This window comes from Gorilla gorilla, chromosome 9 (assembly GCF_029281585.2).
Source record: "Gorilla gorilla gorilla isolate KB3781 chromosome 9, NHGRI_mGorGor1-v2.1_pri, whole genome shotgun sequence".
NCBI classification, from domain to species: Eukaryota; Metazoa; Chordata; class Mammalia; order Primates; family Hominidae; genus Gorilla; species Gorilla gorilla.
This window is the reverse complement of record NC_073233.2, coordinates 126,518,851-126,545,424: the sequence shown is the minus strand read 5'-3', so window position 1 is coordinate 126,545,424 and position 26,574 is coordinate 126,518,851. Positions and strand designations below refer to the sequence as shown.

General features: G+C 42.4%; 1 protein-coding gene and 1 non-coding gene across 2 annotated transcripts in view; both read right to left on the bottom strand.

The window, feature by feature from the left end:
• Positions 1-268: 268 nt before the first annotated feature.
• ARCN1 (archain 1) overlaps positions 269-26,574 on the bottom strand; it is a 30,175-nt gene continuing 3,869 nt past the window's right edge. Inside the window, exons 2-10 of the mRNA XM_019036227.4 lie at positions 21,365-21,628; positions 19,500-19,679; positions 18,839-19,044; positions 18,209-18,373; positions 12,358-12,523; positions 9,995-10,142; positions 9,150-9,258; positions 4,944-5,148; positions 269-2,557 (exon numbers count right to left, since the gene is read on the bottom strand). Of these exons, the coding sequence (XP_018891772.1) occupies positions 2,468-2,557; positions 4,944-5,148; positions 9,150-9,258; positions 9,995-10,142; positions 12,358-12,523; positions 18,209-18,373; positions 18,839-19,044; positions 19,500-19,679; positions 21,365-21,628 (1,533 nt within the window). The 3' untranslated portion in view covers positions 269-2,467. The remainder of the gene's footprint in view (positions 2,558-4,943; positions 5,149-9,149; positions 9,259-9,994; positions 10,143-12,357; positions 12,524-18,208; positions 18,374-18,838; positions 19,045-19,499; positions 19,680-21,364; positions 21,629-26,574) is intronic.
• Positions 8,751-8,856, bottom strand: LOC115936444 (U6 spliceosomal RNA). Its single transcript, XR_004071917.1, has one exon. It is a non-coding gene; the product is annotated as a U6 spliceosomal RNA (small nuclear RNA).

Below are 26,574 nucleotides of genomic sequence, written 5' to 3'. Positions count from 1 at the left end.
CTCCAACTGCCGTCTGACAAAATTAAGACTCCAGTCCCCAAAAAGGCCAGAAGTAGCATCAAATTCAAAAGCTACACTGTCAGGAGTGCATGTATCAAATGTAGAAAAATACACAAGGAAGCACAATACATATAATATGGAAAAAGGCAATGAATACTCTCACAGATTACTCTTAAAAAAAAGTCATTAATTTTTAATGTTAGGTCCCATTACAGCATCCTGAATCAACAAGCAGACACCAAAGTGAGTCAAGAATCCAATAAACATCTCATTTTATAATGCTCTTTATTTGATTAAAGAATTTGCCTTCTTTGTATACACTGGAATGTTATATTCCCTATGTATTTTACAGGGTTACAAAATGTCTCTCATTTTAAATATTACCCCAAAAGTAATCTCAGAAAAAAAAGGTTTTTTGAAATTAAACTTGACTTTTAAAAAATCATATGGACAAACAACTTTCAAACAAAACTGGATTAGTAGGATTTCTTGCCTGCTTAACTAACATGACAGACTTCTTGTCCCAGGCCCTTCTCAGAAAAACCTCATGTGGAAACCAAGCTAGAGATAAGAATTCTTCCCTGATGCAGTTAGGGGAAAGGGAAAGGCCAGAAACTTCTTTGGCAAGCAATTCCACACACAGCCATTTATGTGTGAGTGCTCTGCTTCAAGCACAGTACACTCTTTGCGGGGACGGCCAGATGTTCAGAGTGGGAGTGGTACTTTTCAACCAGCTAAAAGTGCAGAAGTCATCTAGTCGTCTGCCTCTTCCCACTGCCAGTGCCTGCAGCCTTGCAGCAACTTTTAACCACCCCTATGGACTGGAATACCGAGTTAAAAGCCAAGGCTGAGCTGGCTGACGCTGTAGTCTCCATTGAAAAGGAAATGGATGAGATGGAACCGAGAAACCACCAGTACATGATGACACTCAAAAGACTTAGGGGGAAAGAGAAGGAAGGATTTCAGAGATGGGGACAGACAGACTGGTGGAAAATGTTGGGCTGACTGGAAGGAAATGGGGTATACATGAGTAATATGTACATATCGAAACAATCAGTTGCCTCCTGAAATGCAAAAAATCAAATGGTGAAATGGAGCCTCCTTGATAGTTTAGGGCCAACAGGATTGGCAAAGACTCCCTGAACCCACAGCCTTCAAAATCATAACCCCATTTCTGTTAGAAAGGAGGGGACTGATGACAGAGAGTGCAGTCTGGAAGAGGGAGGTGGTGAAACTGAGGAATGTGAATGGATTACAGACTGTGGCCATTACGTTTTAGCTTAAGTACCCAAAATGTGGAGAACTGAAAATTTGGGTAGCAACAGCAGCAGACATGATTACATATGGATGTGAAATCCCTAACTGGACAGACATAACCATTCTTTTAGACATCTTGAAGAGGGACTGTGCCATTTGAAAGGTGCTTCTCAGCTATCTTTAATATTGACACAAGTGGGATTCATGGTACTGTTCTAAACTGGAAGGACAGGCCCTGAAAGGAAAACAACTTGGCAAAGAGATGAAGGAATGAATTGATACGGGAAAAGAACAGAAGACATGCTTATCTTTTAACTTCTAGACCCCATACCCCTCAAATAGTTCACCTGAATAGTCCAAAAATCAAGAATGGGTTAGATATACTTGTTCCAGGAGTGCCAAATAAATATAATGCCTGTAAACAGATGATCCCAGTGCCTGACTGAATGTATAGAAAGAAAAACCTAAAGGTAAAGGGTATGAAAGATTAAAATTTTCTACAGAGAAAACTTTTTAAAAACAAACTAAGTATGAAATATAACTATATTTAGGGATTAAAATAAAGGAGCAGCTGGGCATGGTGGCTCATGCCTGTAATCCCAGCACTTTGGGAGGCTGAGGTGGGCGGATTGCCTGAGCTCAGGAGTTCGCGACCAGCCTGGGCAACACGGTGAAACCCCGTCTCTACTAAAATACAAAAAATTAGCCAGGCGTGGTGGCGTGCACCTGTAGTCCCAGCTACTCGGAGGCTGAGGCAGGAGACTTGCTTGAACCCAGGAGGCGGAGGTTGCAGTGAGCTGAGATCATGCCATTGCATTCCAGCCTGGGTGACAAAGTGAGACTCCATCTCAAAAAATAATAATAATAATAATAATAAAATAAAAATAAAGGAGCAACTTAGGTAAAGGTAGAGGAGGTATTTAACTGGGGGCATTCTCTGGAGAGCTTGCTTTCCTGCTGGCCAATACAATCTGCCAAAGAAAATTAGCAGCCTTTCCCTTTATGTTTGTGCCATTTCCTTATCAAAGAATGTCTCTGTGACACTGAAACATGGGGATGAGTCGAGGGTCCTTGCGCGCAGAGAGTCGTGCATTGTATCAGAAAAAAGGGGTCTCCAATGGCTTGTAAATCTGGGAAAAACTCTTCAGCCATCGTTGGCATCTTCTTTATTAATCTGAAAATTTTCCTTTTCAGCTCCCTCTTCTTGGTATTACAGGATTTCATACTTATCCACTAGGAAAGTGGTCTCTGTGGAAAACCTGACGGGGCTGTTTCCATCTACCTGGGTCACTTTGGTAACCTAGGAAAATAAACAAAGAGTAAGGTAAAGCAGGAGGTTTGAGTCTCCATGATGTTGACTACATTCTAATTACAGAACATATCAATTTCCCTAAAAGCGGTATTAAAAGTAACTGTAAAATACTAGAAAAATGTTCAATTCACAAATGAAAGTCACAGCATCACTCTTCCCCACCAACATGACTAAGCTGCTTTTCTTCTAGATGGAGAAAAGACAACTGTTGGGATGAGATGTTCCGTAGTATTAAGTAAAAGCTCCAAAATGAGTGGCCACAGCCCAGCCCTGCCCTGTATAACCTATGAAATTCATAGACATTCTATCAGGATGATATATTAACATTCTGACCCAAAAGGCAACGTTCTAGCTCTTCACATTATTCATTTGCTCTGCTCTCAAAGTCTCGTGTTAAAAGTCCCAGTAAGCTGCTCTATCATACTTATTTTTTAGGCATGGCTGGGTCCTTCCAATGAGGTTTTTCCTTTTTAAATAAATAAATGTCCAGTTTAATTAATTACCTGTAACAATGGTACCTATAACGGCACCAATACAACACTTGAATCACTGATTCGTATCTTCTAATGAAGTTTTGGGAGAGCAATTATAATGTCCTAATCTTTGAATAGCCCCAATAGGAAAATTTACCCATTTCTATCTAATGTCTTGAGTTCAATACAGTTGCTTCCAACACTGATGGGGTTATGTCACTAACTAACAGGATAGGGAGAGAGAACTGCTCTTTGGAATCATTCAAGGGAGGAAGCTGCAACTTTCTAAGCACTTACAGGGGAGACGGAGACCATATGGGAAGCTAAGGTAGGGCCAGAACAACAAGCCAAGTCAAAAAGAGGGGAATATTAACAATATAAACTGGGTCCTAGTAATGCAAATTTAAAAACTGGAAGAACAGCCAGACGTGGAAGCTCACTCCTGTAATCCCAGCACTTTGGGAAGCCGAGGTGGGCAGATCATCTCAGGTCAGGAGTTAGAGACCAGCCTGGTCAACATGGTGAAACCCCATCTCTACTAAAAATACAAAAAAAAATTAGCTGGGTGTGGCAGTACACGCCTGTAGTCCCAGCTACTTGGGAGGCTGAGGCAGGAGAATCACTTGAACCTGGGAGGCAGAGGTTGCAGTGAACCAACATCACGCCATTGCACTCCAGCCTGGGCAACAAGAGTGAAACTCCGTCTTAAAAAAAAAAAAAAATCCGCCGGGCGCGGTAGCTCATGCCTGTAATCTCAGCACTTTGGGAGGCTGAGGTGGGCGGATCACCTGAGGTCAGGATTTCAAGACCAGCCTGACCGATATGGTGAAACCCTGTCTCTACTAAAAATACAAAAATTAGCCAGGCATGGTGGCAGGCGCCTGTAGTCTCAGCTACTGGGGAGGCTGAGACAGGAGAATTGCTTGAACCCGGGAGGCAGAGGTTGCAGTGGGCCGAGATCATGCCACTGCACTCCAGCCTGGGCAACAGAGCAAGACTCCGTCTCAGAAAAAAAGGAAAAAAATCCACTGGGCACTGTGGCTCACACTTGTAATCCCAGCACTTTGGGAGGCTGAGGCGGGTAGATCACCTGAGGTCGGGAGTTCGAGACCAGCCTGACCAACATGGAGAAACCCCGTCTCTACTAAATATACAAAAATTAGCCGGGCGTGGTGGCGCATTCCTGTATTTCCAGCTACTTGGGAGGCTGAGACGAGAGAATTGTTTGAACCTGGGAGGCGGAGGTTGCGGTGAGCTGACATCGCGCCATTGCACTCCAGCCTGGGTGAAAAGAGCGAAACTCCATCTCAAAAAAAAAAAAAAAAAAATCCGAAGGAACAGCTTGCACATCTCCATTGCTTTGCCTACCTAAAGGACAGAGTTTGCAACAGAATTGGCTCATGATTACTTGTACTAATAAAGGGAGCTGTGACATAAATAACCCTCAAATAATTTCCATTTGTAATAGAATGGATTTTTTTTTGGTAGTAATTTTGTCTTCTAAATAAAACAATTTCATTCTTTGGGTATAAATCAAGTGACAGCAAGGCCTTAAAAAAACCATGTGTTAGGGTGTTTTGGCAAATCGACTTTAAAATATATAAGGTTAATAAAAAACAGGCAACTAAGTGTTTATGAATCTTGCATAATCCACAAGTACTTTTATCTGTATTAACATTCCATTTCTTTACTTTGTCTGATCTAGAGAGGAAAACTGAGGTAAAGCGATAAAAGAATTTGACCACGATCATACAGTGAATTAGAAAGGGAATTCCTGTAGGAGACATCAGTTTTTTTCTGAGCTTTATCTGACCACAAAAAGCCATGCTATCTGGCATCCTATACGTGTTCCTACTGTCCTACCACTTTCCCTATGTATGTTCTCAACTAAAATGGAGTACCTGTATGTTACAGTAATTTTTCTTGGAGACAAAGGAAACTTGAACAGGGAAGAAGTCATTGGGCTGCCCAGCAATGCTAAACTCCAGGCTGCCACTCTTATTTTTGGCATCAATCACAGGCAGGCACCACTCCAGGGTATTTCGTCGACTGTCATGTCGATACTCCCCATCGATCTCACCGATAACAGGCGCGCCGACACCAGACCTGTTGTGAGAAACATTCTGGTCAAGGTAGCTGTTCAGAGCTAGAACTCCACCACGGAAAACCAACCCCAAATTTGATATATGATCCCCAAATTTTGCCTTCTAGGACTACAATTTCAGGGGAAAAAAAGGCTCCCTAATAACTTCAAGGATCAAACGATGAAGTCCTAGCACCTTGGGCTAAGAGTTTCACTCAATTCCCTCTGTAGATATAGTTAATATGCAAAAATAGGTATTTGGCAGATATGCCTATGGGCTGCTCCAACTTAAGGACTAGATCTGGGGACTGCGACCAACAAATGTGTTAAGATGGCTATGTTTCCAAAAACCCTGCACCAATAGGTTGCTGCCCTATAAATAAGGAATTTTAACATAATGCAGCACTCTTTGTAGGAGACAATGGGGAAACAAGCAGATTGATAATAGTGGGGGGAAACTCTAAACATCAATAGTGGAGATGAATGGAGGCCTTTGAGAGAATTTGTTTTCTTGTTTATTTGTTTTTTGAGACAGAGTCTTGCTCTGTCGCCAGGCTGGAGTACAGTGGCGTGATCTCATCTCACTGCAACCTCCGCCTCCCCAGTTCAAGTGATTCTCCTGCCTCAGCCTCCCAAGTTGCTGGGACTACAGGCGTGTGCCACCACACCCAGCTAATTTTTGTATTTTTAGTAGAGGCGGGGTTTCACCATGCGGGCCAGGATGGTCTCAATCTCCTGACCTCGTGATCCACTTGCCTCGGCCTCCCAAAGTGCTGAGATTACAGGCATGAGCCACCGCACCCGGCCGAGAATTTGTTTTTAAAGATTTCAGAATGTTTCAAACTTATTGAAGTTGACACCAATGGGTTTATTTGATTTACAATCCAGTAAATGGACTTTTATTTGATAAGTGAAAGCACAATTACCCCTGGGGCAAAATGGAAACATGATGGGAGAAACAGATCCGTAGTTGTCCTTAATCTGCAAGAGAAGCAGGGCTAGTTAAGATTTACTCTGCACCCCTACACACGGCTGACAGGCAGTGTCACCTACTCCTACACATTCTAAATTTACCAGTGACACTCAATGTTTATATTAGGGATAGGGTAAATAAGGGAGACAAAGTAAACGTTAAGGGTGGCATAAGACTATTAACTCTTCCCTATCAATTTCAGGGTCCTGGTTCTTTTATGTTCCTTCTCTGTGCCCTTGCTCTAATTCTGATTCTGATCTCTTCTAATTTGATCAGTTCTAGACAACGGGAGTAAAATGTTGTGTAAGGGTCTCTTCTGGAGACCATTGCAAAACTGAACTAGAATACAGGAAACCACCACAACCACAATTATAGGGTAGACAGGCCTCAAAATTGTGGCATTCTATAAATAGTCTAGTAAACTAAATCTTGACAAACAAAACTCTACCTGTCACCAACGCCCAAGTCCTACAACAGTTCAAGGCAGCCATCTATTGTTCTGAAGCAATAACCATACTGTAGAGGATAAGATGGTTACCCATTAAAGGGGATACTGGTAATAAAGTATATTTTTAAAATTGGAAACAAGAATGACTAAAACCAGACCTGATAATGTAAAGGCTTGAATTATCAAAAAGGGAAGAAAACTATGAATTAAATTAGTACTTTTTTTTTTTTTTTGAGACGGAATCTCGCTCTGTCACCCAGGCTGGAGTGCAGTGGTGCGATCTCAGCTCACTGCAAGCTCCGCCTCCCGGCTTCACACCATTCTCCTGCCTCAGCCTCCAGAGTAGCTGGAACTACAGGCGCCCGCCACCACGCCCAGCTAATTTTTTGTATTTTTAGTAGAGATGGGGTTTCACTGTGTTAGCCAGGATGGTCTCGATCTCCTGACCTCGTGATCCGCCCGCCTCGGCCTCCCAAAGTGCTGGGATTACAGGCGTGAGCCACTGCACCTGGCAAATTAGTACCATTTTCTCTGCAGCAATAACTGAGCGACATAACAGTAAAGATACACTAAGAATACACTTACTGGTGCTCATAATTAAACACTGTGCTTAATCATGAGGGCTGATGGGTAGGTGAAAGGAGCTAGGATTTACTGTGAAGTAATAACTGCATGCTCACTGTAAATGTTACTAAAAAGATAAGGTAGAGACCATTTCCAGTTGATCCTAGATAGTGGGCCATTTAAGTGTACAACAAAAGCTTACTGGAACTCAACTTCTGGGGTTGACAAGACATTTTTGTTATCTTGATTATGGTGGTGGTTTCACAAGTGTAAACATGTCAAGACTGTACAATTAAAATATGTGTAGTTTATTGTATATAAATTATGCTCCAAAAGGGCTGTTAGGAAATTTACTGTAACTAATGTAGACATCTTGTTCAACAAGAATCAACAGTTCCCTTGAACACACTCTCATCTTTAGTGAAAGTTTAGAGAGCACGTGAAAATGAAACATTCAGCCCGATAGACTCAATTTCTTTGAAACCTGCAAAACAGAAAGTTTGACTGACAAATGGCTCCTCCTTCTGGAAATCTTCATTACTACACAAACAAGCTGAGGACCAACATCTAAAAACAGCTCCAGGCCAGGTGCAGTGGCTCACGCCTGTAATCCCAGCACTTTGGGAAGCCAAGGCAGGTGGATCATTTTGAGGACAGGAGTTTGAGACCAGCCTGGCCAACATAGTGAAACCCCATCTCTATTAAAAATACAAAAATTAACTGGGCGTGGTGGCACACGCCTGTAATCCCAGCTACTTGGGAGGCTGAGGCACGAGAATTGCTTGAACCTGGGAGGTGGAGGCTGCAGTAAGCCAAGGTTGCACCACTGCACTGCAGCCTGGCTGACACAGTGAGACTGTCTCAAAAAAATAAAAATAAAAATAGCCAGGTGCGGTGGCTCACGCCCATAATCCCAGCACTTTGGGAGGCCAAGGCGGGCAAATCACCTAAGGTCAGGAGTTTGAGACCAGCCTGGCCAACATGGTGAAACCCCGTCTCTACTAATAATACAAAAATTATCTGGGCATGATGGCACATGCCTGTAATCCCAGTTACTCGGGAGGCTGAGGCAGGAGAATCACTTGAACCTTGGTGGTGGAGGTTGCAGTGAGCCGAGATCACATCATTGCACTCCAGCCTGGGCAACAAGAGTGAAACTCAGTCTCCAATAAAAATAAAAAATAAAAAATAAAAATAAAAACAGCTCCAGATCTACAACTGGCTTGTTCAATTTGGTTTTAAAGTCAGTAAAATCCATCCCTTCCAAGTGCTCAATGTATTTCAACAAGTGTATGCAGTAAGCACCACCACAATCAAGTCACAGAGCAATTCCTGGCTGGGTGTGGTGGCTCACGCTTATAATCCCAGCACTTTGGGAGGCCGAGGCGGGCAGATCACTTGAGCTCAGGAGTTCGAGATCAGCCTGCATAACACAGCAAAACCCCGTCCCTACAAATAATACAAAAATTAGCCAAGCGTGGTGGTGTGCGCCTGTAGTCCCAGCTACTCGGAAGGGTGAGGCAGGAGGATAGCCTGAGCCTGGGAGGTGGAGGGTGCAGTGAGCTGAGATCGTGCCAGTGACCTCCAGTGACAGACTGAGACTCTGTCTCAAAAAAACAATTTCCTTGCTTTACTTATTTATAAATATGAAATGTTTCATAACTTACATGTCAGCCTTGCACAGGGGCCATGCTAATCTTCTCTGTATGGTTCCAATTTTAGTACCTGTGCTGCCAAAGCAAACACAAGTCCTAGAACATTCCTATCATTCCCAAAAGTTCCCTTGTGCCCCTCTGAAGTGAAGTACCTTCTTCTCTACCTCCTCATTTTTATTCAATAGTATTACCTTTTCCAGAAAGACAAAGAAGTGGAATCACATAACATGCAGCCTTTTGTATCTGGCTTCTTTCACAACTAGCTTTTTAAAGAATCAAGTATCTTTGAATGGACAGTCAGGTCAGGTAGGTGCTGACTCCAAAATGAGTTCCAAAAGACCAGTTCTCTAAGTCCAACGTAGGGGACACAGGGACAGCACTTACGGGAGTGGGATGGTGATAACCACATCATTCAGTTCTAAATTATCTTCTTGTAGCTCATATTCTATGTTGACATCACAGCCATTTCCACTCTCCGAGGGCCAGCAATTAACTGAGGAGAAAGCAAAGCAGTCATACTAGAATATTAGAAAAAGATGGCTGGGTGCAATGGCTCATGCCTGTAACCCCAGCGCTTTAGAGGACCAAGGTGGTAGGATCGAGGTGGGAGGATTGGTTGAGGCCATGAGTTCAAGACCAGCCTAGGCAACAAAGTGAGACTCCACCTATACCAAAAAAAAAAAAAAAAAAAAAAAGCCAGGCGTGGTGGCACTTCCCTGTTCTCCTAGCTACTCAGGAGGCTGAGGTGGGAGATCAGCTGAACCCAGGAGTTCAAGGTTGTAATGAGCCACGATCACACCACTGCACTCCAGCCTGGGTGACAGACGGAGTTTGTGTCTTTTAAAAAAATTAGCTGGATGTGGTGGCATGTGCCTATAGTCCTAGTCCCAGCTACTAAAGAGGCTGAGGCAGGAGGATGGCTTGAGTCCAGGAGTTTGATGCTGCAGTGAGCTATGATTGCCCCACTGCACTCCAGCCTGGGCAACAGAAGAAGACCTTGTCTCTAAAACAATAACAACAACAAAACTACAATGGTTTCAAAATGAAAGCTATTAAAAATGAAAACTAATGATAAAAATATACAAAATGCAGCACCAGGTCCATTTCAAAAGAAAGTCATTTTGTCAGAAAGAACTTTGCTATGGCAATAAAAATAAAAGTGTACAAGCAAGGGCTATTTCTAGTTCTCAATGCAAACTAGCTTAGTGGGACTGGCCAGAGGCACTTACTTGTCAGTGGAATAAAAGATTCCTCTGTGGTTTGTAGTCTCCACTTTAGCACCCCTACGTCACTGTTGACTGGAAATGACTTCTCTGGATTCTTCAGGCCAATTAGAGACTCTGCAGTGAAAAGTTTTTTATCCACATTTGGATGGGTCTAGAATGAGAGGGAAAGGAAAACTCCTGAGGTTCAGACAGATGAGAAACAACCCCTCACTAGGCTTATATGGCCCACAATCTAAACATCCAAAATAGAGTACCTAACAAATTCCAATTCTTTTTCATTTTGAAGAAAGATTTCCCTTCTTCAAAGACTTATTTTAAAATGATTTAAGATACTTAAAAACTAGTAATTTAAAAAAAAAAAAGCTAATTTCAACTCTAAAAGCCATTACAGAACAAGTTTGCACCTGAAAGAGTTAAAAGACTATTAACCAAGTTCTTTCCAAAAATACTTCACAGGGAGCAAGTTCATGGTGGGGCCAGGTTTGCCAAGCAGAAGGCTCCAGTAAGACCCTGATCAGCTGCCTGGGTCAGACAGCAGTTCTGGTCTTATATAAAGTAGCAGAAAAGGGCAAGCTCTGTGTAAAGTCTAGTTGCAATTTTGCCTAGAGACTTAAAGTTGTTAAAATCCAAGCCAATTAAGATAGTCTTATCTTTTTAAAAGAAATTGCTTTTGGGGAGGCTGAGGTGAGAGGGGCATTGAAGGTCAGGAGTTTGACATCAGCCTGGTCAACATGGTAAAACCCTATCTCTATTAAAAATACAAAAGTTAGCTGGGGCTGGACATGGTGGCGCACGCCTGTAGTCCCACCTACTCGAGAGGCTGAGGCAGGAGAATGGCTTGAACCCGGGAGGAAGAGGTTGCGGTGAGCCGAGATCACACCATTGCACTCCAACCTGGGCAAGAAGACTGAAACTCTGTCTCAAAAAATAAAAAATAAAAAATAAATAAATAAATAAATAAATAAATAGCTGGGTGTGGTGGTGCACACCTATAGTCCCAGCTACTATGGAGGCTGAGGAGGAAGCATTGCTTGAGCCTAAGAGGTTAAGGCTGCAGCGAGCCAAGGTTGTGCTGCTGCACTCCAGCCCGCATGACAGAGAGAGACTCTGTGCAAAAACAAAAAAAAACAAAAACAAAAAAACCAAAAAAACAAGACAAAAACAAAAACAAAAAACCAGAAGGGCTGGGCATGGTGGCTCATGACTACAATCCCAACACTTTGGGATGATGAGGTGGGTGAATCATGAGGTCAAGAGTTCGAGACCAGCTTGGCCAACATGGTGAAACCCCATCTCTACTAAAAATAAAAAAAATTAGCTGGGCATGGTGGCAGGTGCCTGTAATCCCAGCTACTCAGGAGGCTGAGGCAGGAGAACTGCTTCAACTGGGGAGGCAGAGGTTGCAGTGAACCAAGATCGTACCACAGCACTCCAGCTTGGGCAACAGAGAGAGACTCCATCTCAGGAAAACAAAACAAAACAAAACAAAACAGAAATCACTTTTGGATAGCACTTTACAAGCCAGCAAAAATGTCAAATAATATAAGCACTGCTTCCAAAAGACAATTCTGTGCTGACTACGGTGGGGAAAGTAGAGAAAAACACTCTTCCGTAAAAAGGCTTTGTTCTTGTGATGAGATGTCAGCTAAATGAAATGAAATTACAAGAACACCTGTAACATAAAGCAGGGCTTATATATATCTATCCAATAGTTGGAACACACACACTTATATTGAAAGGATTTTATGTACTTTTCAAATACACCATTAGATACTGCCCTTCAGTTAACAAAACAAGCACTGGTAGTTTATTTAATAGCAGAATGAGTAAATTTCGCATTGTGCCACCATGCCTGGCTAATTTTTTAAGTTTTTGTAGAGATAGGGTCTTGTTGCTCAGCCCTCGTTGCTCAGGCTGTTCTTGAACTCCTGGGCTCAAGCGATCCTTCAGCCTCAGCCTCTCAGAGTGCTGGTATTATAGGCGTGAGCCACCACGCTTGGCCTAAAGCCTTGTTTTTTTAAAACTGTATTTCAAGCAAGATCCTAAGTGATTAATTTACTGTTTTCATAACAGCAAAAGATAAACACCTCCTTGTACCTTTTATTGGTGAGTATGAAGTCATTTATTAGATTTCGAAATGACCTTTTATTCAATTCCAATATTTAAAAGCCATCCTTACACAGCTGCTTTACTCACTCTCAGGTAGCTACTGTATGCAATATATTAACTTCTTTCCTATGCATTTAGAGTGATGCTAGTTATATAACTTAAATAATTTTCTGTGGTTCATATTGGGAACTCTAGTTGAGAAAGACTATAATAGGTAGACAAAGTGTTAATACTCCCTATCAAAAGCTTCTACACACCTGTAGCTGCACCCCTTTCTTATCTTCATTTTCCACATGAAGACGAATTCGGCCATACTTGTCATCTGAGATCCTAAGCATGATCATGCCATGCAACTCCATATTCTGTAATCCTCCGTCTCGTCCACAGGTTAATGTTATCTTTTCTTCAATCTTCATATGTACACTATAAAGAGAAAGTAATACATTTGTTCAGAAAGGTAGAAACCAATGGCCGGGCGTGGTGGCTCATGCCTATAACCCCAGCAGTTTGGGAGGCCAAGGCGGGCAGATCACCTGAGGTGGGGAGTTCGAGACCAGCCTGACCAACATGGAGAAACCCCGTCTCTACTAAAAATACAAAATTAGCCAGGCGTGGTGGTGCATGCCTGTAGTCCCAGCTACTTGGGAGGCTGAGGCAGGAGAATCGCTTGAACCAAGAGGCAGAGGCTGTGGTGAGCCGAGATTGTCCCACTGCACTCCAGCCTGGGCAACAAGAGTGAAACTCTGTCTCAAAAAATAAAAAAGAAAAGAAAAAAAAGAAAGGTAGAAATCAGAACTCCCTTTCTCCAAGGTCTAATGATTAGCCATCAACAACGTTTTTTTAAAGGTGCTACTGCTATAGCTATCAACATTTAAAAGGCGATACCTTTTGATACAGCAATTCTTCAACAGACTCTATCCTACAGATAAATTCTCACCTGTGCAAAACAATCTGCTAAGTTATTCACTGAAGAATTGTTTGTAATGGCAAAAGTTTAGAAACAAATGTCTGCCAATAAATAGGGGGCTGCTCAAATAAAGGCATATTCACAGGCGTGGTGGCTCACGCCTGTAATCCCAGCACTTTGGGAGGCCAAGGCGGGTAGATCACGAGGTCAGAAGATCGAGACCATCCTGGCTAACATGGTGAAACCCCACCTCTACTGAAAATACAAAAACAAAATTAGCCGGGTGTGGTGACGGGCGCCTACTCAGGAGGCTGAGGTGGGAGAATGACGTGAACTCAGGAGGTGGAGCTTGCAGTGAGCCGAGACGGCGCCAATGCACTCCAGCCTGGGCAACAGAGTGAGACTCTGTCTCAAAAAAAAATAAAAAATAAAAAATAAAGGCATATCCACCCAAATGAATAGTAGGCAATGGTGAGAAAACAAACAACTGAAAAAACTTTCTATTTGTAAATATTTTCAAGCTTAGAAAAATTAAAATTATACAAGGAAGACATATATACCCTTTTCCAGATTCACCTATTGTTAACATTTACCTCATTTGTTTTATAATTTGCACTTGTGTTTCTCTCTCTCTAAACATTATATATGTATGTTATACATTTGATTTTTTTTCCCTGAACCATTAAGAAGCAGATTATATACAACACGGCACTTTACCCCTAAATACTTCAGTGCTTATTTTATAAGATTAGGGATATTCTCTTACATAATCAATCACAGTACATTAACTTCACAAATTTACACTGATAGTTTTTTTAGCTTTTTGTTGTTGTTGTTGTTTTGAGATGGAGTTTCACTCTTCTTGCCCAGGCTGGAGTGCAATGGCGTGATCTCGGCTCACTGCAACCTCTGCCTCCCGGGTTCAAGTGATTCTCCTGTCTCAGCCTCCTGCGTAGCTGGGATTTCAGGCACCTGCCACCACGCCCGGTTCATTTTTGTATTTTTACTAGAGTCAGGGTTTTACCATGCTGGCCAGGCTGGTCTTGAACTCCTGACCTCAGGTGATCTGCCTGCCTCGGCCTCCCGAAGTGCTGGGATTACAGGTGTGAGCCACCGCACCCAGCCTGTTGTTGTTGTTGAAGAGACAGATCTTGCTATGTTGCCCAGGCTGGAGTGCAGTGGCTATACAGAGGCACAATCACAGTTCACTATAACCTTGAACTCCTGGTCTCAAGTGATCCTCCTGCCTCAGCCTCCTGAGTAGCAAGGACTACAGCCATGTGCCATCATGCCAGGCTAACAATGATACAATAATTGTATCCGATCTATCAACCATATGTCAATTTCGTCAGTTGACCTAATATTTTTAATAGTAGTTGTGATATTATGATATACATACATACCGGTTTTCATCCATGGTTCCTGGCTCATAACTCCCATATCCCTTATTATACATAATGTTGGGGCACTTTAGGCCTCAGGAGCAGCCCTTAGAAAAAAGAATCTCTCTTTGACCTTCTCCTGCCCTCCTTTCACCAGCCCAAGGCAGGATCTCCAAAAGGGGTCCTGCACCATATCCTGGAGGAAGATTAATGCTGCACAGAGAGGCCAAGAATTTGGACAGGCCTTGCTGGGTTTCCCCACTCAGCCTATCAGTATTAGGTCATACCCTTTGCCCAGTCACATTTCTGCATGCCTGTCAATCATGCCTATCCAATGAAGTCTCCATAAAAAGCTCAAGAGGACAGAGTCTGGGAAGCTTCTGGACAGCTGAACACATGGAGGCTTACAGGAAGATGAACAAGGTCTCATCTATTTTCCAGGAGGGTGGCGTACCCCAACTCCCTGGGGACAGAAGCTCCTGTGCTCAAGACCCTCCCAGACCTTGCCCTATGTATCTCTTCATCTGGCTGCTTATTTGCATCCTTTAAAATGTCCTCTGTAACAAACTGATAAATGTCAAGTAAGTTTCCCTGAGTTCTGTGAGGTGCTCTAGCAGATTAACTGAACCCCCCAGAGGGGGTCATGGGAGGCCAAACTTGAGGTCAGTAAGAAGTTCTGAAAGTCTGGACTTATGACTGGTGGGAAGGAAGAATCAGTCTTGGGGGACTGAACTCTCAACCTGTAGAATCTGAGGCTATTCCCAGGTAGATAGCATCAGAATTGAATTGAATTGGAGGACACCAGCTAGGTGTGACCGCTTGATGTGTGCGGAAAAATCTAAACACACTTGATCACAGAAGTCTTCTGTGTTGATTGTTGCTGTTGAATGAGAAAATAGAAAAAACAAACAGTTTGAGTTGTTTTTTCTACACTACATTAGTAGAGGATCCAGTCTAGGGTAAGGTATTGCATTTAGATGTCGTATCTCTGCAGTTTCAAATAAGGAGATTCTTATCTCCAAAATAATTAAATGAAAAATGCAATTGGAAGACGTGTCTAGTTTTACTGCTTTGCATAAAAGGGGGAAAATAGACACACCGTATACATGTTTTTTATTCATCTGTATATCACAGACCATCCCCCTTAGAAGGATACACAAAAAACTCTTAATACTAGTTGTCTCCAAAATGAGAAACTGGCATGGCTGAGTGAGAGGAAGACTTCTGACTGTTAACAACTTTTGAATTTTGTACTATATGAATGTATAATCCAATTTTTAAAAGATTAAAAACTGCTGCTGCTAGAGGCAAGTATTAAGTACAATCTATTCATATTCAGTAACAGACATATGTTTGGCTGGATGAACTACAGAGGCTACAAAAAATATTTTGTTATCCTACCCTGTTCTTTGTTCCAACCTCTTAGGTCTTCCTAAGAGGCATCAGAGTCAAGACCATAAAGGAGTGCATCTTAAGACAATGCATGGTACCATTTTACCTTCACAAAAGTTTGCTCTGTGCTCAAGAGGCAATTTATCATTTAGAAAAAAAGAGTGTCTCAAATTCTCTTTAATATGTGATGATCTCCAACTTTTTTTTTTTTTTTTTTTTTTTTGGAGGTAGAGTCTCACTCTGTTGCCCAGGCTGGAGTGCAGTGGCACCATCTTGGCTCACTGCAACCTCTGCTTCCCGGGTTCAAGCAATTCTCCTGCCTCAGCCTCCTGAGTAGCTGGGACTACAGGTGTGTGCCACCACGCCCATCTAATTTTTTGTATTTTAGTGGAGAAGGGGTTAATTTTTTGTATTTTAGTGGAGATGGGGTTTCACCATGTTGCCCAGGGTGGTCTTGAACTCCTGAGCTCAGGCAATCCGCCCACCTCAGCCTCCCAAAGTGCTAAGATTACAGGTGTGGGCCACTGCACTCAAGAATATCTTTTTAAAAGTGTGAAGCCTCTGTCTCACTGAAAGCAACCACTAGGAAGAGCACAGCGGCTTTAGTGAATCAAGAAATTTATCCCAATGTAACCCTGTTCATTTCATACAGAACAGGGCATATAAAGAGTAAATATTTGGCTGGGCACGGTGGCTCACGCCTATAATCCAAGCACTTTTGGGAGGCAGAGGCAGGCAGATCACTTGAGGTCAGGAGTTCGAGACCCGCCTGGCCAACACGGCAAACTCCGTCTCTACTAAAAATAAGAAAATTAGCCGGGTGTGATGGCGTGCGTCTGTAATCCCAGCCACTTGGGAGGCTGAAGCAGGAGAATTGCTTGAACCCGGGAGGTGGAGGTTGCAAGATCGTGCCATTGCACTCCAGTCTGGGAGACAGAGCAAGACTCTGTCAAGAAAGAAAGGAAGAAAGAAACGAAAGAAGAAAGAAAAAGAGTAAATACTCTTCTTTTATGCACACCTGATAAAGGTATCCTCCTGGTATTATCTTTCACTTGACCTCAAAACCATCAGCAACAGTAGAAGGTCTGGCTTCAAGACGAGAAATCTGAGTCACGAATATGTGAACTTGATAACTACCACTTAAAAATGTCATCAACCAGTACCACAGCCCTGAGATAAGAGATGAATCAAAATATTCCATACTGGCTTCAAATATTTAAACTGCAAAAGATGGCTGGGCATGGTGGCTGACGCCTGTAATCCCAGTACTTTGTGAGGCCGAGGCAGGCAGATTGCTTGAGTCCAGGAGCTCGAGACCAGCCTGGGCAACAAGGCAAAACCCCATCTCTACCAAAATACAGAAATTAGCCCGGCGTGGTGGTGCATGCCTGTAGTCCCAGCTACTTGGGAGGCTGAGGTGGGAGAATCACTTGAACCTGTGAGGCAGAGGTTGCAACAAGCTGAGATTGCACCACTGTACTCCAGCCTGGGTGACAGAGTGAAACCCCATCTCAAAAAAATAAATAAATAAAATAAAAATGCAAAATATATTAATTTGCTATTAAAGATATCTACAAGTTTTGGATTAAAGATTGGTTCTACTTAGAGTTTAATTAGAAAAAGTCATGCCAAAATACAGTGTGGGGTCACCATAGCTCTAGTCCCCTAATTCAAGTGCATTCTAAGAGATAAGCTATATACCAGGTGTAACTACAAGTAACTTTAATTTAGCTGTAAAAGGAAAGTTCTAAACTTCATAGAAAATAGGTGGCTGAGGGCCCCCAATCATGGTTTAAGGAAAAAGGAAAAGGTCAGGTGCAGCAACACATGCCTGTATCCCAGTTACTTGGGAGGCTGAGGCAGGAAGATTAACTGAGCTCAGGAGTTGGAGGCCAGCCTAGACAACATAGTAAGACCCTGTCTCAAAAAAATAAAACAAAACAATAGCCGGGCGCGGTGGCTCACGCCTGTAATCCCAGCACTTCGGGAGGCTGAGACAGGCGGATCACGAGGTCAGGAGATCGAGACCATTCTGGCTAACACGGAGAAACCCCATCTCTACTAAAAATACAAAAAAATTAGCCGGGCATAGGGGCGGGCACCTGTGGTCCCAGCTACTCAGGAGGCTGAGACAGGAGAATGGCGTGAACCTGGGAGGGAGAGCTTGCAGCGAGCCGAGATCACGCCACTGCACTCCAGCCTGGGCGACAGAGTGAGACTCCATCTCAAAAAAAAAATAAGTAAATAAAACAAAAAAAAAACAAAAACGATCTTATGTTATTATGTAGAATCTGCTCTGAATAAATCTTTTAAATCAGGAACGATTAAAAGACAGAGAAAGAATTTATAGCACACTGAAATAAGATTTTTAAAAAATTATGTGGACTGTATTCAAAGCTTGAATTCTTACTCAAAGTTCCTACTTACCTTTCCATATTAATGGGTGGAGCATGCATTTTGGTTGCTTCAGAAGTACGCTTGCCCATACTAGAGGACATGATGGTTTCACCTTCAGATTTTAATTTGTCCACAAAGTTATCTACTTCCTTTCCTTTGGCTCCAAGTTTTAAAGCCTTGCTGGGGCCTGAAGGCCTAAGTGGAAGAATTTGAAATTCATTACCCAAAGGTTTATTTTTACAAGCACACATGATCTGATGAAAATTTTGTATCTCCCATCCAGAGAAATACACCTGTGCACAAAATTTTGTATATAATTTTGGGTAATTCACAGATTTCCCCTAAAATCAATCACTGAACATCAAGATTAAAAATCTACATTCCATAAAGCATTAAATAGCCCTTTCCTCCCCACAATAAGGCAACTCTCATAGGAAACTGAGGTCATGACATAATTTATAACTCTCTTTTATACAAAAGGAAAAACACCACATTCAGATTTCTTCTTTATCCTCATATTTTATGTGGCCAAATTTAACATCATATCTTACTTCATCAAGTCCTTCTTTATGTACAGCTTTCCAAGAAATCAGATTATGACTTCAAAGATAGACACATATACACCCTTCACCTGGTATTCTAAAGTACACTGGATTATACCTGGCTGGTGCAGGTGCCACTTTTGGTTTATCAGTTTCAATGATGGTCTCTGTGATCATGGCAGCTGTGCTACCTCCAGATACTGCAGAGCTGCCAAATCCGCCAAATCCTGGTGCTTTTTTGCCCTGTCTCTCTGCATCTCTTCGGGCCTGTTGTAATTCCTTTGCTTTACGACGCATCTCAGCCTTAGCTTCACGTTCTTGAGTCTACAGAAAAAGACATATGTTAATGTAGCTTTTTTTTTTGGGTTTTTTTTTTTTCGAGACAGGGTCTCACTCTGTGACCCAGGCTGGAGTGCAAGTGGCACGATCACAGCTCACTGCAGCCTCAACTTCCTGGGCTCAAGTGATCCTCCCATCTCAGCCTCCCAAGTAGCTGGGACCCACATGCACGTGCTACCATGCCTGGCTAATTTTTTTTTTACTTTTTATAGAGACAGGGTCTCACTACGCTGTCCAGGCTGGTCTTGAACTCCTGGACTCAAGTGATCCTACCACTTCCGCCTCCCAAAGTGCTGAGATTACAGACATGAGCCACTGTGCCTAGCCTGGACATAGCTTTGAATACAGTCTACATTAACAAGTAAAAATAGGAAAATGAGATTAGTGAAGCCTAAGAGAAAGACATACAAACAGGTAGTCCCAGAGAAGATCCTATTTACCTCTCTGACGGCTCTGAACACCTTCTCCTCATGAGAATCCATTTCTGTGAAGGTTCTGATCTGTGCCAAGTTAACATTCTCCCGGTATCCCAGCGCGACAATTTCATCAAAAGCAAAAATCAAATCAAAACAGTGCTCAGATATTTCATTCTCTTCTAAGGCTCGGCAATATTCAGGGATCTAAGCATGGACACCAATAAAAAAGAAAGATTTAGAATTTATCAGCAGCTATATTTCCAAGTCTTATCCTTTAGAGTACATAAATTTCAATAACCTAAATCTCTTTATTAGCTACTTCTAGTCTTTATTTTTTGAGACAGAGTCTCGCTCTGTTGCCCACGCTGGAGTGCAGTAGTGCCATCTCGGCTCACTGCAACCTCCACCTCCCGGGTTTAAATGACTCTCCTGCCTCAGCTTCCGGAGTAGCTGGGACTACAGGTGTGTACCACCACGCCCAGCTAATTTTTGTATTTTTAGTAGAGACGGGGTTTCACCATGTCGGCCAGGCTGGTGAACTCCTGACCTCAGGTGATCCGCTTGCCTCGGTCTCCCAAACTGCTGGGATTACAGGCGTGAGCCACTGCGCCCAGCCTAACTCCCTGATTTTTTTTTTTTTTTAAGACAAAGTCTAACTCTGTCACCCGGTCTGGAGTGCAGTGGCACGATCTCGGCTCACTGCAACCCCCACCTCCTGGGTTCACGCAATTCTCATGCCTCAGCCTCCTGAGTAGTAGGATTATGGGTGCCTGCCACCATGCCCAGCTAATTTTTTTGTATTTTTAGTAGAGACGAGGTTTCACCACGTTGGTCAGGCTTGTCTCAAACTTCTGACCTCAGGTGATCCACCCACCTCAGCCTCCCAAAGTGCTGGGATTACAAGCATGAGCCACCACGCCCAAGACCCTGATTCTTACAGCCGGGTGCAGTGGCTCATGCCTGTAATCCCAGCACTTCGGGATGCCAAGATAGGCAGATCACCTGAGGTCAGGAGTTCAAGACCAGCCTGGCCAACATGGTGAAACCCCGTACAAAAATTAGCCAGGCATGGCGATGCACATCTGTAATCTCAACTACTCGGGAGGCTGAGGCCAGAGAATTGCTTGAACCTGGGAGGCGGAGGTTGCAGTGAGCCGAGATTGCACCACTGCACTCCAGCCTGGGCAAGAGCGAGACTCCGTCTTTAAAAAAAAAAAGAATCAGGGTCTTGCTGTGTTGCCCACACTAAAGTATAATGCCTGTGCACTTGAACTCCTGGCCTCAAGCAATCCTTCTGCCTCAGCCTCCTGAGTAGCTTGGACTACAGGCACATGCTACCGCACCTGGCCTTAGTCTTCATTTTAAGCAAGACTTTGGCATAAAGTCTTAGAAGGGGTGTGTGTGTGTGTGTGTGTGTGTGTGTGTGTGTGTGTGTGTGTGTCTGTCTCTGGATCAGTAAGTCTTACCTAAGTCTTCATTTTAAGCAAGACTTTGGCATAAAGTCTTAGAAGAGGGGTGTGTGTGTGTGTGTGTGTGTGTGTGTGTGTGTGTGTGTGTCTCTGTCTGTCTCTGGATCAGTAAGTCTTACCTAAAAAACATTACCTAAAAAGCATAGCCAAACAAGTGTCAGAACTAGAACGGCAGATTAGAACAACTGCTTAAGAACTGGGAAATGAAACAGTAGTTCCCATATTCTTTTGAGACATCTATAGTCTAAGAGGACACCCAATAAATGTCTGCTGAATAAACAAGGTGCTGCAGCAATAAGTCGCTGGGGTGGGGAGTAGGAGCCTGCAAACTGGTGAGTATCAGCTGCTTTGGAGGAAAAACCAGTTTCACATAAAATGTAAAACAAAAAGTGGAACCCAGTATTATAGCAGTACTCTTACCACTCTTGAGAAGAGCCTTAGGGTCTCCAAATCTTCTAAAATGTTGCTGTTTTTGGTAGTGATCAGTACCATATACAGTTTCTCCATAGGCTGGTAGACATATCTTACACTCTCTGTTTCAACAAACGTATGTTGTTTTCCAGTGTTCATGAGCTTTGGAAAAGCTGCTAATAAGCCCTCAATCCGAGTTCGGGTCATTTCCACAAACTGTCGAGAAACAATAGCCTTTCCTGCTTTTGTGCAGACCGCTGCTGCCAACAGCACCTGCCAGGAACATATGCATAAGTAAGTACTAATTAATTATTTCTTCACATCTGTTTTCTCAACGTCTCAGGAAATGTTCCATAGAATGACATATTTATTTAGTGACATGACTAGTAGTAGTATTATTTTTAAGACAGGGTCTCACTCTGTCACCCATGCCGGAGTGCAATGGCAAGACCACAGCTCACTACAACCTCAAACTCCTGGGCTCAAGAAATCCTGAGTGGCTAGGACTACAAGTGTGTGTCACCAAGCCTCGCTAATTTTTAAAAAAGCTTTTAGTAGAGACAGTGTCTCGCTATGTTTCCCAGGCTGGTCTTGAACTCCTGGGTTCAAGCGATCCTCCTGCCTTGGCCTCCCAAAGTGCTGGGATTATAGGCGTGAACTACCACGACCAGCTGACATGACAAGTAATAGAATACTGACTTTCACGGGCACAGTGGCTCACACCTGTAAACTCAGCACTTTGGGAGGCCAAAGCGAGTGGATTACTTGAGGTCAGGAGTTCGAGACCAGCCTGGCCAACATGGTGAAACCCCATCTCTACTAAAAATACAAACACATTAAGAGACTTAGACACGTCAATCAATCACAATGTATAAATCAAATTTGAACAGTGACTGAATAATTGATAATATTAAAAATTATTGCTAATTTTTTAGGTGTGAAAATATGCTATCATGGTAATATATTTTTATGTAAGGAATACTTATATATTTTTAAAAAAGAGTTGTGTCATTTTGAATCCTTCCATAGTCTCTCATATTAAAGGCGCTCCCTCAATGACTTTATATTGAACTAAAAGAGTTGTCTGGGATACATCTTATCTTCAAACTACGCTAGTTTTGCATGTAGTACTAACAAAAGGTCACTGGATTTAGTAATTATCCTGAGGATCAGAATTCACAATTTCTTTCTTTTTTTTTTGGAGACAGGGTCTCACTTTGTCACCTAAGCTGGACTGTAATGGTGCAATCTTGGCTCACCGTAGCCTCAACTTCTGGGCTTGAACAATCCTCCTGCCTCAGCCCCCTGAAAGGAGCTGGGACTATAGGCAGGTGCCACCATGCCTGGCAAATTTTTGTATTTTCAGTAGAAGTGGGGTTTCACCATGTTGCCCAGGCTGCTCTTGAACTTCTGGACTCAAGTGATCAGCCCACCTTGGCCTCCCAAAGTGCTGGGATTACAAGCATGAGTCACCACGCCTAGCCAGAACTCACAATTTCATGTGTTGAATATCAGTTATAAATATTCCTTTTAAAAGCAACTATCCTAATATTATATAAATGGGTTTTTATGACTTGGGATAAAATTTCCCAAACTGCCAATATATCACACATGGATTCAAAACTGCTAAATACCAAACTGATGATTCAAAAAGTGGCCCCAGTGATGACATGATGTTCATAAAGAATCTAGAAAAAATTGTTTTATTAACATGAAAATGGAAAAAAGTAATTATTTCTAAATTAAACTTTATTTATTTAAAACATATACATATAAGTGAATTATTAACTATTTTAAGAACATATTTGACTATTTTTGCTACTTTTTTTTTTTTTTAAGATGGAGTTTTGCTCTTGTTGCCCAGGCTGGAGTGCAATGGCAAGATCTCCGCTCACTGCAACCTCCACCTCCCAGGTTCAAGCGATTCTCCTGTCTCAGCCTCCCGAGTAGCTGGGATTACAGGTGCCTGCCACCACGCCCAGCTAATTTTTTTTTTTTTTTTTGTATTTCTAGTAGAGATGGGGTTTCACCATGTTGGTTGGCCAGGCTGGTCTCAAATGCCTGACCTCGGGTGATCTGCCCACCTCGGCCTCCCAAAGTGCTGAGATTACAGGCATGAGCCACCGCCCGGCCTATTTTGGCTGCATTTTAAAAAGTTTATACAATTGGCAAAAACCTTTCCTTCGTAATAGTCTCATCGGAAAAGTAGGGAATTCCCTTATATTTGGGATCATTTCACATTGGTTTCTCCTTTTCCTAAAGACTTAGAACTAGTGTCCCAAATTTGCAAAGAACCAAGCTGATATTAGAAAAACTAAATGACTGGGAGTGAGAAAATCTATTTTCTAGTTTTGTTCTTCTATTTACTATCTGTCTGACCTTCAGTTACCCAACCTCTCTTAACCTCGTTTCTTTTCCTATAAAATGCAGCATTATCTAATGACCTTACAAGCCATTATGAGGGCCAAATGACTATAATGAAACCGTACTTCAAAAGTGCTATACAACTTGTAGCACATATATTCATGATGTAAAACAGCACCATTAGTAATAATAAACATGCATCTCATGAAAAAAATTTATGCCACTTCAAGGTAATGGATTTTTCTTTTTTTATTTAAAAAAAAAAAAAAAAAAAAAAAGAGAGAGACGGGGTTTTGCCATGTTGCCCAGGCTACAAATTCCTGGGCTAAAGTGATCCACACACCTCAGCCTCCCAAAGTGCTGGGATTACAAGTGTGAGCCACAGCGTCCGGCCAAGGCAATGGATTTTTGCCTTTGTCAATATTTTGATATTCAAATAATGAATATTGACTCTCCCCCCAAAATTTTACATATAGTTTCAGGAAATGCATTGATCCTCTAGAGAAGTTATTTCAAATGGCCCATAGAAAATCCCCTCATGCGATGAGAAATATTAATAAATGGGAGCATATTGTAAATGTAATCCCTGTAGAGCCTCCTATCCCTAAAAGGTTGAGCGTCATAGCTCTAGGAAGTTATGGTCCTCTATGTTAGAATTTTATGAGGTTTTGAAGGAATAAGACAAATCAAATGAACACCTAAAGAAAGGACAGCTCAGACCAAAACTTCAGACCTATATAAACATGCTGCATTTAATAGAAACCCCATATCTAATAATAAACCTGTTAGAAACAATGTTTATAGGCTCAAGGGTAGTTCTTAGGTTTCCAACTGGAGTTAAAAACACCTCTATACCATACAAGTAAAATTTAGGTAAAAACATCAAAAGCAACTTGAGAGGGAAAAAGGAACAAAAAGATGTACGTTACTATCCACTTTATTTATTTATTTTTTGAGAGAGTGTCTCACTCTGTAGTCCAGGCTGGAGTGCAGTGGTGCCATCTTGGCTCACTGCAAGCTCTGCCTCCTGAGTTCCAGCAATTCTCATGCCTCAGCCTCCTGAGTAACTGGGACTACAGGCACAGGCCAGCACCACCAAGCCTGGCTAATTTTTCTATTTTTAATAGAGACAGGGTTTTGCCATGTTGGGCAGGCTGGTCTCCAACTCCTGGCCTCAAGTCATCTGCGCGCCTTGGCCTCCAAAGTGTTGGGATTACAGGAGTGAGCCACTGCACCTGGCCCATCCACTTTACTGATGAGCATGTTCAAAAACTAATTATAGGTACTGGTAATCTCCATTTTTGCGATATTATAAGAATTAACTGAGTAATTATTTATCGAACATCTACTATACGTACAACATGCTTTCTGAGAATTAAGATGACACAGGCTAGCATTCTGCCTACAAGAAGCTTAATAGGGATAAGACACAAACACAAATAACTGTAATATGAGGCAGAATGTGTTAAGTAACATGAGAGAGTAACTGATAAAGTGCGTGGAAATTCAGAGGAAGAGATTACTTCCAGCTGGTAAAGTCAGGGATGACTTGATAGAAGAAACAGCATTTAGGCCGGGAGCGGTGGCTCATGCCTTAATCCAGCACTTTGGGAGCCAGGGCAGGCAGATCACCTGAGGTCAGGAGTTCGAGACCAGCCTGGTCAACATGGGAAAACCCTGTCTCTACCAAAAAATACAAAAAATTAGCCAAGTCTGGTGGTGCGCACCTGTAGTCCCAGCTACCGGGGAGAGTGAGGTGGGAGGATTGCTTGAACCTGGGAGGCGGAAGTTGCAGTAAGCCAAGATCATACCACTTCACTCCAGCCTGGGCTACAAAGTGAGACTCTGCCTCAAAAAAAAAAAAAAAAGAAAGAAACAGAATTTAGATCATGCTTTGATGAATTCCAGGATTTGTTTGTTTTGAAACAGAGTCTTGCTCTATTGCCCAAGCTGTAGTGCTGTGGCGTGATCTCGGCTCAGTGCAGCCTCAACCTTCTGGGCTCAGGTGATTCTCCCACCTCAGCCTCCCAAGTATCTGGGACTACAGGCACAGGCCACCACACCTGGCTAATTTTTTGTATTTTTCTGTAGAGACAGGGTTTTGCCATGTTGCCCAGGCTGGTCTCAAACTCCCAACCTCAAGTGATCTGCCCGCCTGAGCCTCCCAAAGTGATGGGATTACAGGCATGAGCCGCCACACCTGGCCAGAATTCCAGGATTTCAGTATGTCAAGATGAAGAAAGCAGTAGGGTAAAATCATATACCTCTCTTTGAGTCATTCCATTATCCAGATACAAGCAAAACAAGGCTTCCAAAATAGGACCATAGTTCCCCATACTAAGTATAGCATAAATCTCCGAACACCCAGGACACCACAAATTACAGGTTCCAGGCAGCTGACACAGGTCTCTCTGTTACAGCTACTGATATGGCTAGAAGGTATGGTCACCTCTAAACATGATAAATTTATCCTATCCTAAATTAACATTTGTCTTCTTAAAGTTCTTGAAATAATAAACCGCTTTACATCAATGTTTACTGGTTTAACAATTATTAAAATATAGCATATACTAAAAGGTAAGTTAACAATTTTCCCTATTGAAATTTGATCTGATTTTCTCTGAGGAAGAATTAATAAATATGATTACAAAGTTTTTTTTTTTTTTTTTTAACATTTTTGGAAAAAAACATTCCAGATCTAAAAGGAACTTGCAAGAGCCCTTGATTGTCTTACAGATGTGAAAACTGAGGGCCCATAAGTTAGATGATCTCTCCAGGACTGTTAAAAAAAAAAAAAAAATTCCCTCATGAAGTTGAGCTTTGCCAAACAACTTTTAATAATTCTTACATGGTTT